This window comes from Leptodactylus fuscus, chromosome 1 (assembly GCF_031893055.1).
Source record: "Leptodactylus fuscus isolate aLepFus1 chromosome 1, aLepFus1.hap2, whole genome shotgun sequence".
In the NCBI taxonomy this organism is placed as follows: Eukaryota; Metazoa; Chordata; class Amphibia; order Anura; family Leptodactylidae; genus Leptodactylus; species Leptodactylus fuscus.
This window is the reverse complement of record NC_134265.1, coordinates 261,015,477-261,029,778: the sequence shown is the minus strand read 5'-3', so window position 1 is coordinate 261,029,778 and position 14,302 is coordinate 261,015,477. Positions and strand designations below refer to the sequence as shown.

Below are 14,302 nucleotides of genomic sequence, written 5' to 3'. Positions count from 1 at the left end.
GAGGCATTAGAGCCGGTTGTCTACTGCTTAAAGCAGTAGACACCCGGCGGCTATGGCGGCCGCCCGGCTCCCGGGCGGTCGCCATAGTTACAGACCCGACATGCGCCGTACTATTACAGCGCATGTCGGGAAGGGGTTAAAGTGTGCGGAGACCAGTTGTGTGGCATCATCCCGCACATGTACAATATGAGTCTAAAGCTGGGAGTGGTACCTCAACTGTGGAAAACATCTTGTGTGGTACCAGTACCAAAGAAATCCAACCTGATGGGCTATAATGACTACCGACCTGTAGCACTGACATCCCACCTGATGAAGGTCCTAGAGAGACTGGTCCTGACACACCTATGCCCCCTAGTGTGCCCCGCTATAGACCCCCTCCAGTTTGCCTATCGGCTGGGCATTGGGGAGAAACCCGGGAACACTGTGAGAATAATGTTCTTTGATTTCTCCTGTGCGTTCAACACCATTCAGCCAGGGCTACTGAGGGAGAAGCTGAATCTTGGTGGTGTGGACCACCACCTGTCCAACTGGATACCAGACTACCTGACAAACTGCCCTCAGTATGTGAGAGCCCAGGACTGTGTGTCTGACACTGTGATCTGTAGTACGGGGGCACCACAAGGTACAGTTCTTGCCCCATTTCTCTTCACACTGTACACTGCTGACTTTAGGCACAACTCATCCAGCTGTTACTTACAGAAGTACTCCGATGACTCTGCTATAGTAGGCCTTATCACTGATGGCGACGATAGGGAATACAGAGACTTAAAACAGGACTTTGTTGAATGGTGCTGGCAGAACCACCTCAGGATTAATGCTGGGAAGACCAAGGAGATGGTGGTGGACTTTAGTAAACGGAGAAGTGCTCCGACCCCGGTGGAGATCCAGGGGACATGCATTGAGATAATCAGGACTTATAAGTATCTGGGTGTGCTCCTCAATAATAAACTAGACTGGGCTGATCACCTGGAGGCGCTGCACAGAAAGGGCCACAGCAGATTCTACCTGCTCAGGAGGCTGAGGGCCTTCGGAGTCCAGGGGACACTTCTTAAGGCCTTTTTCAACTCTGTGGTTGCTTCAGCCATCTTTTTCGGTGTGGGCTGCTGGGGGCACAGTATATCAACCAGAGACAGAAATAGACTTGACAGGCTGATCAGGAGGACCAGCTCTGTCCTGGGGAGCCCCTTGGACCCAGAACAGGTGGTGGGTAACAGAAGGATACTATCTGTGGTGACCTCGATGCGGGTGAACAAATCCCACCCCATGTATGGGACCGTGATGGCACTTGGCAGCACTGTAAGTGACCGTCTGCTTCTCCCCAAGTGTGAGAAGGAGCGTTTTTGCAAGTCCTTCCTTCCAACCGCAATCAAGCTACATAATCTACATCAGACCAAGCGAAGATCACTCCGCACAGAAAACTAATGATATGAAGTCTTCCTTCTTCTGTTCCTTAGCTGCTATGGACTCCTAGTATATATTCTCTTCTCAGCATATGTGTGTCTACGTCTGTAATATATTACTGTGTATTATCCTGTATCTGTATTACTTTACTGCTGTAACATGCTGAAATTTCCCCACTGTGGGACTATTAAAGGATTATCTTATCTTCTGGGTGTCTCAAAATGTGAAGCGCACACGTGCAATACAGTGCACTTCACACTTTGGAGCCTGGCAGCAGAGCTGGGCAGATGTCATAGTGGATGGGAGGGGGAGTTAGCCACAGACTGATGTAGCAGACAAGTCTGTCAGGTCCAAAATGGCTCCCAGATAATAATAATAATGCCATGTAGAAGCCTTTATTAGGAGCAGAAACATACCTTTGTAACCATAAGCCAATGAAACAATGCATAGATAATCATCCTGCAAGTGCTTAGTGAGCAGGCCCATCCTGTTATTTCGTTGCTTCAATTTTACATTTTAGGAAAGAATTTTTGTCCTGCTAAGGTGTATGTGTATCTGTCAAAAGGGGCATTTGTGGCAGACACATAGGCAATTTCAGAGGATAACAGAGCTAACACTGAAGCTGTGAGAGGATAAATAACAGTGAACAGAGGTCACAATAATGACTATACAGATGTCATAAATGCCTGTAGAGAGGTCATAAATAGGCCAACACACTTTGAAAGTCCACGCATGAGACTTCCCTGTACTTGCTGACAACTGCCTGATGTGTACGGCAGATGCTTATACTCTATTGAAACATTGTGCTGGCTCAGGAGCTGAGCTGGTTCCATAACCTCAGGGTCTTTGCTGGTTTACACATTGGGACCCAAGCAGAAGTACCTGCAAGCAGGGATATCTCTTACCACAGGCATTTTAACCTCTTACATGTGACCATGGCATCTAAGAGGTTAGAGAAGATTTTCATGTAATGAGCAGCTCTTGGGCTACATGGAGGAATCTGTTTGGTTGCTATGAATGATGGGAGTCTTCTGAAGACTCCCAGTCCTGTCATCACAAAGACACTGGTCTATGTGTAAGCAACTTAATGATTTCAAGATCAACCCCCTGGGAAAAAACTAAAAAGTCAAGATAAGCCGCAGGATAAGCAAAACAAAACCCTTCTCCGCTGAGAAAACTAACTTAAACGTAAGGAAACTTTTCCCTGACTATACAGGAGACTGGTTACCAGTCTCCCAGCTTGGCAACAACAACAACGGGTGGCACAGTAACTGCTTTGGAGGTCCGGACAGTTCAACTCTGTCAGTGTGGTGCCACACTGCTAGTCTACACACACACACACACCTGATTAGTCAGCTGACCTCCCTGGTGTGGCCCTTTACCATACACCCTTTAGCTACCTGGCTGGAATGTACCTGTCTTCCCAGACCACACCCTTCACTCTCTCACAATATTATATACACAGTGTATATATCACATCAAATCACCCCCAGAATTCATATAAAAATAAACAAACACATTAGGAATCACACAATGCCCAGACTATAGAGATCTACATATATTCATTACATATGGCGAACTCTGTAGAACGAAAAGAAAAATCTTATTTTTAGAATTGCAAAAATTCAAGGTGTTTCCAAATTTTCTTTCTTCATTTTTTTCCATCAGAATAGATCACCAATAAGAAATCAGTGGAAGTCCAACACCTGAGGTCAGCCTGGAGTGGAAGATGAGGGGTTGGTTTTAGAGCCAGGGCCTTTAGGCTGGTCTTACACGACCATATTGAATGTACGGTCCGCAAGTTGCTGATCAGCAACACTAGTTGCTGATCAGCAACACTAGTTGCTGATCGGCAACACAGACTCCGCAGATGTCCGTGTCCTGCCGCACTTGCCCATAGAGTTGTATGGGCGAGTGCGTGCAGTGCCGCAATTCACGGCCATTACGGACATGTCCTATAAATTGCAGATCACGGTTGCGGCCCGGTCACACCACAGATAAAATATCCGGTGGTGTAAGAGGCCACATTGAATATAATGTGTCCGCAATTGAAAACCCTCAATTGCGGACCATTTGCGGACTTACATTACGGCCGTATAAGACCAGCCTTACACTTTGAGCAGAGAAATACTGAAGCAGTTTACTGTACAGGACATCATGAGCTGAGCACATGCACTTCTACTATATATACTCATTTACAAGTGGAGTGTTTATGTGACTTGCTGATTCGGGAGCCCCCTGTAGTATTATCGTGATTATTAGTAAAATTTCAATCTTATCTGTAGTGTCTATAAATCAGACTCAAGACTGTTCTTCAAAATTAGATGAAAGCAGAGACAGAGCCAGAGTCAAAGAAACCATAAGGCCAGTGAAATAGACATATCAAGAAATAAATGCAAGTCCTTCTGTTGTTTCTTACATCCAAATGGTTCTACATTGCCTTTCTTAGTTATCTCTCTATAGAAATTAATTTGTGTTGTCTAATGTCTGTTATCTGTTCTTTATTCATGGCCAAACGACTCAACCAAACAGCACCAAATATGCCACAAAGATAAATCAGACTTCCGAATATTTTGGACCAGGTTTCAGCTCTTTTAGGACCTACTGATCCAGACCTATTTACAAAAGCAAATAGAGGACTACTGGCTTCCACATCAAGTACCATCTTCCATATCATATTGCATGCTCTGTATTAAGATAGGTTCACACTATCGTTGCTACTCCAATACTCTGGCCCATCAGAAGACCGCTAAAATAACGGTAACACACAGAGCATTGACTATAATGGGGTCAACCAGATGTCTGTCACTTCGAAACAAACTGGCAGAGGAATAAGTTCTGTAATAACTAAAACAAAATTGCAGATGCTCTCCAAAGTGTTTATAGAACCCTGGGGAACTGAACACGTTAAAGATACAGTTCAGTCTACAGGAAGCATTGGATATAGCAGGGGGAGCTGAGCACATTGATATACTAAATCATTTTCATAAAACAATATAGTGTAACTTGTATCTTATTTATACTCTGCTTATTCTGCTCTTATGAGTCCAGTGGACAGTCCTCCTCTGTCACCTACAGCTTTACATAGGTAAATTCATACAGGAAAGGTTGTTGAGCCCTCAACAATTAAAGAGGACCTTTCACCATATCTGGGCACAGGCAGTGTTATATACTGCCAGAAAGCTGACAGTGCGCTGAATTCAGCGCACTGTCGGCTTTCCCGATCCGTGCCCGGTGTAAAGCGCTATCGGTCCCGGTACCGTAGCGCTTTACAGTCAGAAGGGCGTTTCTGACCATTAGCCAGAGACGTCCTTCTGCCTCGCGGCGCCAATCGCGCTGTGCTGTGGAGCGGGGAGGAACTCCCCCTCCCTCTCCTGATAATGCTAGTCTACGGACAAGCTGTGTGAGCAGAGGGAGGGGCGTTCCTCCCCGCTCCATAGTACAGCGCGATTGGCGCCGCGAGGCAGAAGGACGTTCCTGGCTAATGGTCAGAAACGCCCTTCTGACCATAGAAGAGCTACGGTACCGGGCCGTAAGCTCTTCACACCGGGCACAGATCGGGAAAGCCGACAGTGCGCTGAATTCAGCGCACTGTCAGCTTTCTGGCAGTATATAACACTGCATGTGCCCGGATATGGTGAAAGGTCCTCTTTAACACGTTATCCCATATCCTATGGATCGGAGTTTAACCTAAAACTAGGGCTAAACTCTTAGGCTCCGTTCTCATGGAGAGCCGCTCATTTAGACACGTAAACATGTGTCAGAGCGCGGTGCTTCAAAACAGATCCCATTGATTTCAATGGGTGCCGGCTTACGCGCGCCAGACATTGAAATCAATGGGTTTAAAAGCCTCCCATTGATTTCAATATGTAGCGCATGTAAGCCGGCACCCATTGAAGTGCCACACTCTGACATGTGTTTACGTGTCTAAATGAGCGGCGCGTTACTCCGTGAGAATGAAGCCTTAAAGGTACAAATAGAAACTTTTATACATTGCTGGAAAACCTGGATAAACCTCTATATCCCCCTTCCAAAAAAAAAAATTTATTCAGTGTTCAGGTTCTGTACATTATATTCACCACTTAATTTTAACACTGCAACACAATTAATTTAAAGGTGTATTTCCTACCACACTGATACCATATATCAATAAGGTTTTCCAATACGTTCCAGATTGGTGGTGGTCTGATGTTAGCATCCTCTCTAATGCTTAGATACTACAGCCCTTTCAGATTTGCTCTGACAGTACTGTGAGGATCAGCTGCTTGACAAAGAACTGCAATACAATCATGTGAATGAGGCCACACAGCAGTTCCCACAGACAGAAGGATGGGGAACCGTCATGTCAATGCATTTACATGGTAGCTGGGGGCCATCTGTGTATACCCAATAACTGGCCTCATAGATTGCAGGACTGATCACTTGTGGGTCTAATATATACTATACAATTCCATATATATATATATATATATATATATATATATATATATAGATAGATAGATAGATAGATATATATATTATATAATATAAACCTCTATATCCCCCTTCCAAAAAAAAATTGACAAATCCAAAAAATGTGAAAGTGTCAGGTGCTACTACTCTATTTTGGCTTCAAAGACTGCATCTGAAAACTTGAACATGTAAACAGACCCTTACAAGGCCTTAAGGTTCATTTTTCAGTATCTATGTATATACAGGCAATTACCTAATCTACATCTTTTGGTCACCATCGATTTAGCAATCTGTACTTTAGAACCATTTGGCCCTTGTACTAAAAATGACCTTTGCATGCACAGGTATCCTGGCGAGCCTGTGACAAATCTGTGTGTATACACACCATTCAATATGAGGAAATCAAAATATAAGAAGGAGAAGGAGAGAGCAGCAAGCTGAACCAATGAAAAGACAAAAGTGTCTCAGACTCTCCTTAGGCACAAAACACATCTCTGCCATAAGTGAGTGGAGATAAAAAGCAACTAAGAACTACCAATATCTGAGGAAAACAATTAATTGCCTCTACTTACTCTATAAGTATTTTATAGCTTGTATTTACAATTTTGATGTTACACGAGTCCCAGTAAATGGCCTAAAATAATAAAGAATCTCAGAATCTGTATTTTAGTGCAAAGTTGCATTCAAAATTTGTTACAAGACGTGTGACACCCTCTGTAAATTAAACATATAAGAAACATACCTCTTCTATTACACCAGACTGAGGATTTACCTACAGTATTGTATACAGTATATGGTAAACCATTTACAAGAACAGACACAAGAATGCAATACAAGTAGATTTATTATACAATGATACATCTTCATTTATACAAGACTGGACAATTCAAGGTGTCTATCACAGAGAATTAACTTCTCAAATATGGTGGTCAAATGCAACTAAGCAAGGTTCCTACAACCTAATGACCCTCCCCATCATGATGAGATTGTGGTGGCCGTTTACTTGCTAAGATAGTCAAGAGGCTTAAATGGGTTTGCCAGGTAAAAATGGACAACTCTTTTAAAGTTTAAATAGACTGCAGGCAGTTGCAGTGGTGTCCTCCCACATCTCCCAATTCATCTGCTCCTGCAGTGTCTTCTGGCGTTGTGCTGAAGCCACTGAGGCCAATCAGCAAAGAGCTTGAATGTTACTACCTGTGACATCACAGGTCCTCTTCTTGGGGCCTGCTGAGGCTGCTGATTGGCCTCAACAGTCATGTGACCACTGAGGCCAATCAGCAGCCTCAGCACAACACCAGAAGAAAGCTGGGAGAGCAAACGAACCAGGAGGCATGGGACGACAACTTAGTAACTGGGACAGGTTTTTTTTCTTTTTGTTTTTTTTTTTCACTGCCCCCAGCACATTGAACCTTTAAAAGCTTAGCCTGGACAACCCCTTTAAGGCTCTCATGGCTCTACTTCAGGCAGGATTTTATAGGAACTTAGCAATTTTATCAGAAACTGCAAAAAATTCCCTGAACCACACATGGGGTCCTAGTGAATGACCTGCAGAGGAGAAATAATGCTGAGTTGCATCCAAAGAACACTATACCTACTGTGAAGCATGGGGTGGCAACATCATGCTTTGGGGCTTTTTCTGCAAAGGGACTGTGTACATGAGAGAATGAATGGGGCCATGTATTGTGAGATTTTGAGTGCAAACCTCCTTCCATCAGCAAGGGCATTGAAGATGAAATGTGGTTGGGTCTTTCAGCATGGCAATGATCCCAAGCACACCGCCAGGGCAACGAAGGAGTGGCATAGCAAGAAGCATTTCCAGGTCCTGGAGTCACCTAGCCGATCTCCAGTTCTCAACCCTATAGAAAACATTTGGAGGGAGTTGAAAGTCCGTGTTGCCCAGTGACAGCCAAAAAGCATCACTGCTCTAGAGGAGATCTGCATGGAGAAATGGCCCAACATACCAACAACAGTGTGTGCCAACCTTGTGAAGACTTACAGGAAACGTTTGACCTCTGTCAATGCCAACAAAGAATGTATAACACAGTATTGAGATGAACGTTTGTTATTGACCAAATACTTATTTTCCACCATAATTTGCAAATAAATTCTTTCTAAATCAAACAATGTGATTTTCTGGATTTGTTTTCTCATTTTGTCTCTCATAGTTGAGGTCTGCCTGTGATGTCAATTACAAGCCTCGTCTTTTTAAGTGGGAGAACTTGCACAATTGGTGGCTGACTAAACACATTTTTTCCCCACTGTACTTTGTGAAGGGGCGCCATAAGGGGCAGCTTTATACTGTGTGAAGGGGGGCCACTGAGGAGCTTTACACAGTGTAAAAGGGGGGCATTGGATAGCATTATACGGTGTAGGGGCACTGAGAGGCCATTTTTTCCATTTAGGAGCCAATGGTTTTGAGCACTGTACGGTTACTAAACCCATGTAGAAAAGGAAACCAGAGGTACATAGAATATGGTTATTCTAAGGGAGCTTTGCATCAAAAGAGAAATTCAGAAAAAATCCTCTTTCATATGACCAAGTGTGCAGGCCAAGGCTCTCTCTGTTTCATTCAGATGATTATAGAGCAGGTCCTATCCTGCTCCGTGGCATTGGAATGTTTGGAAACGTAAGAAATTCCCCCAAAGCACTTTCCAACTAATTTGCATATGAATAAAACTGCAAATTTCTTGATAATGGAGCTGCAAGGCTGAATAACAAAGCCATATTTGGAAAGTGAGTAAGGAGCTCTACAAAGTAGGGGATTACTAATTTCCTGCTGACAAACTGCCTTTATATGGATCTTCTTGTCAGAGACAATCTTGTACAAAACCTAGCAACTAGGTGATCAGCCGACTGTCCTGGGTCTCATTCGGAGCCATGGCTAGACAGGCAGGCACAGCAAAGGAAATTACCGGATGTGTTACATGATGGACACCAACAGCACCCCATGGGACCCATTGACTTACAGAGGGTGTTCACCTCAAATCATCATAGAGTCTGTCATTTTAACCAAAAAACAGCACTGCCTTCTTTGTTACTTTTATAGTAAATATGACAGAGCCTGCAATCTGGCTGCAAGTAGGAGGTCCAGAGGGCATATAGACAGGGATGTCTTCATTAGACAACTCCTTTAAGGCTTTCACTCATTACACAAATCAAGTACGAATGTAATGACCTCCCAAAGGCCCATCACAGTGGGAAGCTTCCTGCAAATGACTGTAAATACAGTACAAGGTAAATGGAATATTCTCCGCTGCTGGTGAGAAATCTTTCCACACTGACCTACATTCCATCTGAGTGAATCAGCGGCAGCAGTGATACCGCAGTATTTGTTTTATTTCCAGAGATAAATTGAGGGATGACTGAGGCGGCAGCATTATATAGCATGATCTAACACTAAAAACGTAGGCAGAATACTGTGGAAGAACCTGCTCTGTGCCAAAGACATTCCTGCTGCTCCTGACTGATTCTACTGTATAGCAGAGATCTTGGGGCGAGGGATTCCCTACACAGGAGACATTCTTGTGAGCTTTCAGCTAAGAACTAGGAAAAACGTCTCAGCATCCATCTGTCAGCTGCTAGTTATATTACATACACGCTGTCGGTGCTGATAACACTACATAGCAGGAACCGCTTCCTGCTCTGATACCAACCAGATAACAGTCAGCAGTGGCTAATGTGTCTGTACAGTGTTACTAGCCATTTGTATGCAACGCTATAGTTAGATAAATCTATAAGAAACAAGATGCTCTTAGCCATGCGTGCAGAATATCAGTCACAAAGAAAATATTACACACGTAGACTTCAGTATAATAGAGGAAATACCCGGATGAAGAAACCTAGGTACAGAGCAAGGCCAGCTTCCTAAATTCCCACTGTACTACAGTATATGCAGAGGGGGACTGAAGACTAACAGAATTAATATATTGTTGTGGTGGACTGTCACATGGTGATGCTGCATTTTGTTTTAAGTAGCCCCTTTCCCTATGCCTCATTTGGGGCCCCTCACTATCAGCCCTTGTTCTGGTAGACTTGACCTATCCTTGTATTACAAGGACAGCCATTCATCGGAATGTCCACATGTAATACCATGTTTTCCATGCAGTGGCCACTTCAGGGGAAATTCCTTGTTGGTACTGTCAAAATAAACTAAAGGTGCTGAGAGAAGGACCCAGAGGGCTGAGCTAATCACCCAATTGGCTGCATTGTTAAAGGGGTTTTCTATAAAGATGACCTTTTATCACATCTACTTCCCTGCATCTTTGCTTAGACACTGTTTCACAGATTCTGGCCCCCTCCGTTTCTGAGCAATCTGTGCAGTTTTGCTGATTAGAATGTTTCCTGTCAAATAGGTAGAACAGGCAAGGAGGCGCGATTCAGAGCTCCAAATAGAGGCAGACAGTGTTAGAGCTCTGAATCACACCCTCTTACCTGGTCTTAGCCGACACCCCCACCTGACAGTAGAGAGCCTAAAAAACATATCAGGCACTAATACTAAGTGCACAGATTGCTCAGGAATGGTGGAAGCTAGAGAAGCTAATTCCAATGATGCCAGAGTTGATGGAGGTGGTAGCAGGACCTCCTTAGAGGCAACAGCTAAATCCTCCTTACAAGCACTTTGTTCTGTACTGATATTCTGTTGTAAGGGGGTTCAATTGTTTATCTTTGTAGTGTTCATAGTTCAGTGCTTGTGACACAGTGCCAAATGTCCTGCACAGACATGAAGTTAAAGGGGTATTCAAACAAAACCATGTTAAAGGTTCATAGAGGCCTTAAAAACATTAAAGTAGTCATACTCCCTCTAATTCCCTGGCTTCTTGCTGGAACAAGAAGAAAAGGCACAGGAATAGATATAGGCAAGCAAGTAATGGTCGCTGATGAAGGCATCAACAGGCTAGGACCAACCTCTTCAGAGGAAATGGCAAGAAGCGCTCACCCAAATGGATACAATGATAAGTTTATTTAAGAAAGACGCGTTTCGGGCTCCTCAGGCCCTTTATCAAGTGCAATACAATCACCTTCCCAAGCAGCTGGAAAGGTTGGATTTCCAGCTGCTTGGGAAGGTGATTGTATTGCACTTGATAAAGCGCCTGAGGAGCCCAATACGCGTCGTGCTTAAATAAACTTATCATTGTATCCATTTGGGTGAGCGTTTCTCCTTGCCATTTCCTCTGAAGAGGTTGGTCCTAGTCTGTTGCTGGCCTCTGCTTCCTGGTCACTTGGGTAGGTCATTGCTGCTACCAGTGACTGGAGGGCATTTCCTTCGTGTCAGGTAAGACCAGGAAGCAGAGGCCAGTGAGAATCCAGAAAGGAGCTAGGGATTGGTGGAGGGGTGCATTGTTACATTTCTATTTTTATGCCACTTAGATCAGACAGAAACTCCTTTCAAGGCTTATTGCCACCACAGAAAGCTTTGGCATATCCCTATTTCCACATGGATTCTGAGGCGGATTCAGCTTCAAAAAAACTCAGTGTGACTGGACCCTTACACTTGCATTACTTCTTTCTCATCAGGTTTCCATTACTTCTTGACAGAATAGTGTAGAATATGGCCTGAAAGATGAATTATAAGTATATGGGGGAGGGGGCAGATCCTACAAGATCATCCTGAATCAGTCAAACATAAGAATAGATCTGCCATACCCTTCATGCATTACATGAGAATAAAAGACATGACACCAGTGTCAGAACTTTAATAGACCCAGCTCCGATGGTTGGCAGTCCCAGATGGATACATAGTATGCATGCAGGGTGATATGCATGATAAAGATAGTGAGATAACCCTATATGTACTGATAGAGATACTATACATGTACATTATGTATACTTGACAAATACAATGTGACAGTATTTGTATAAATGAGATGCAATATACAGTATGTATGTGTTCATGTATAAAGAGATACGGTAGAGGTACAGATATGTATAGAGTTACAGCGTATCTACTGAGAAAGTACATGCATACAGGCATGTACAGATAAGATACTATCTATCTATCTGAGATACAGGGTACATACATACTTATACTATACATATGTAGTGTAGTCACATGCAGATGAGATACAAAACACGTACAGGTATGTAGCAAGATACGTATATGCATGTATTTATATATGTACATACAGATAAGATACAGCATGCACATATTCTGTATGTATAGATGATTTACTGTACATACTGTAGTTACGTACAGATGAGATACAGTGCATGTACAGGTTTGTATACAGACACTATATACATATAGATCTACATATTCTGTATGTATAGATGATATACTGTACTATAGTTACGCACAGATGAGATTTAGTACATAAATGCAGCATATCTACAGAGAAGTTACATATAACCAGTCATGCAGGGAGTGTATACTTAGATACAGAATGAGCTACAAGAATACAAACATAGGTACATATGATATATGTAAGTACAGGTAGCTATAGAGCAGCCAGCCACATGAGTATACCGTTGGTATATCTATAGATAAATATACTGTACATACTGTAGTTACATACAGATGAGATACAGTACATGTATACAGTTTATCTCTGAGTATACAGCTATGTACAGATAATATACAGTGTACACATATACTGTATTAGTAGATATCCTGTAATGTACAGATGAGATACTGTACATGTATACAGCTATGTACAGATGAGATACAGTGTACACATATATTGTAGATATGTACAGATGAGATATAACATATGTAGAGAGGAGATACATGAACAGTCATGTACAGATCAGATGGTGTCTGGAGATACAGGCTGAGATATAAGGGGTATGTACAGGTAGCTCTGGCAGGTACAGTGGATAGGTGTGGGCAGGGGCACGGTAGTGCAGCACTTACTTCCCGAGCTCCTCGAAGAGCTGGTACTCGTCCGTGAACCTGGTGCAGGTGGCGGTAGAAGCCATGCCGCCGCCTCCTCCTCCTCCCCCCGGCTTCCTCCTCGGGTGGTGCAGGGTCGGGGTGCTGGGGGACGCGCAGCAGCGCACAAATACACACGAGAAACGGCACCGGCGGAAGGTGCGAGGGCGCAGGACAGCTCCTAACCTGAGCCTGCCAGTGCTGATGCCCGGCTCACTGCCCTGCTTGTCCCCCTCTCCTCCTCCACCTCTCCACCACTGGGCACGCAGCACGGTCACCGGCCTCCGGTCTCAGCCCTCGTACAATGGAGTAGTTAGTGTCGTCTCTCCTCACCGTCCCTTGTGTGTGAGAGGCACATCAATAACGGCGGGAGCTGCCGGGGCAAGGAGCCAGGACGACTAAGTTCTGTCACAGCAAGTCACCTCAAGGTGTGCCAGCCTGGTGCCTCATAGGAGCCGCAGATAATCCCAGGGCAGCTACCTGTTCCTCCCACTCCGCTGCTTCTAATGAGAGCCCGAGCAGAGCGGCTCAGGGTTATGTTATGTAGGTTAGATGTGCTCAGCGAGCGCTATGAGCCACCCAGTCCCGCTACGTGTGTGGATGGCGGCGCCCTCTGGCGGTGAAGTAGCGGCACACTCCGGCATAGAGGGGATGGCGAGAATAACAATCACTCTGCCACAGTACAATGACACCTGGCTGAGCACAGGAAGCACTACTCTACCCACTAGTGCCACTACTCCTCCCATCGTGCTGCTGCTCGCTATCATGTACACTCCTCATCCGGGATTGTACAGGGCTGCATCCACATCTCCTCTATGGTGGCACATTATATGAGCTTTATGTAAAATGTAACGGAAGGAAACTCAATTTCTGTATGATCATTGATTGAAAAAAGAGGAAGCGTAAACTAAACAGCCTTCTAAAACATAGGCGACACGACCTCTCAAGCCTTGCTATGGTTTAACACTGGCACGGAACCCTAAATACCGCCATCTAGCACACTAAATACCGCCACCTGGCATCCTAAATACCACGATCTAGCACCCTAAATACTGCCATCTAGCACGCTAAATACCGCCACCTGGCACCCTAAATACCACGATCTAGCACCCTAAATACTGCCATCTAGCACGCTAAATACCGCCATCTAGCACGCTAAATGCCGCCACCTGGCACCCTATATACCACGATCTAGCACCCTAAATACTGCCATCTAGCACGCTAAATGCCGCCACCTGGCACCCTATATACCACGATCTAGCACCCTAAATACTGCCATCTAGCACCCTAAATACCACGATCTAGCAACCTAAATACTGCCATCTAGCCACCATAAACAATGAAAAACTATTTTTAAAAAGATACAGGAAACTGTTCCACCTAGCAAAGAAGCTATCTCAATGTCTTATAAACCTTCAAAGTCGCAAAAATTACAAAAATACAACTATCATTCAGCTAATCCATCCTTCCCCCACCGTAGTGGTAGTTTATGCTGATCCCCTTCTGCTGCAGGATATTGGATCCACTCCTGCAAACCGCAGGCAGGACAGATCCACATTTTTCAATCTGACATTTTGGATA

At 44.2% G+C, this 14,302-nt stretch overlaps 1 protein-coding gene across 36 annotated transcripts in view; it reads right to left on the bottom strand.

Annotated features, from left to right (window-relative positions):
* CAMK2D (calcium/calmodulin dependent protein kinase II delta) overlaps window positions 1-13,312 on the bottom strand; it is a 191,630-nt gene extending 178,318 nt beyond the window's left edge. For 9 of the 36 annotated variants that reach the window (XM_075286483.1, XM_075286491.1, XM_075286501.1 and 6 more), the window contains exon 1: window positions 12,704-13,311. In XM_075286483.1, coding sequence (XP_075142584.1) covers window positions 12,704-12,768 — 65 coding nt within the window. In that variant the 5' untranslated portion in view covers window positions 12,769-13,311. Of the gene's footprint in view, window positions 1-12,703 lie in introns of all 36 variants that reach the window. The other 27 variants (XM_075286640.1, XM_075286671.1, XM_075286597.1 and 24 more) reach the window with 5 other exon arrangements.
* Between the last annotated feature and the right edge of the window lie 990 nt (window positions 13,313-14,302).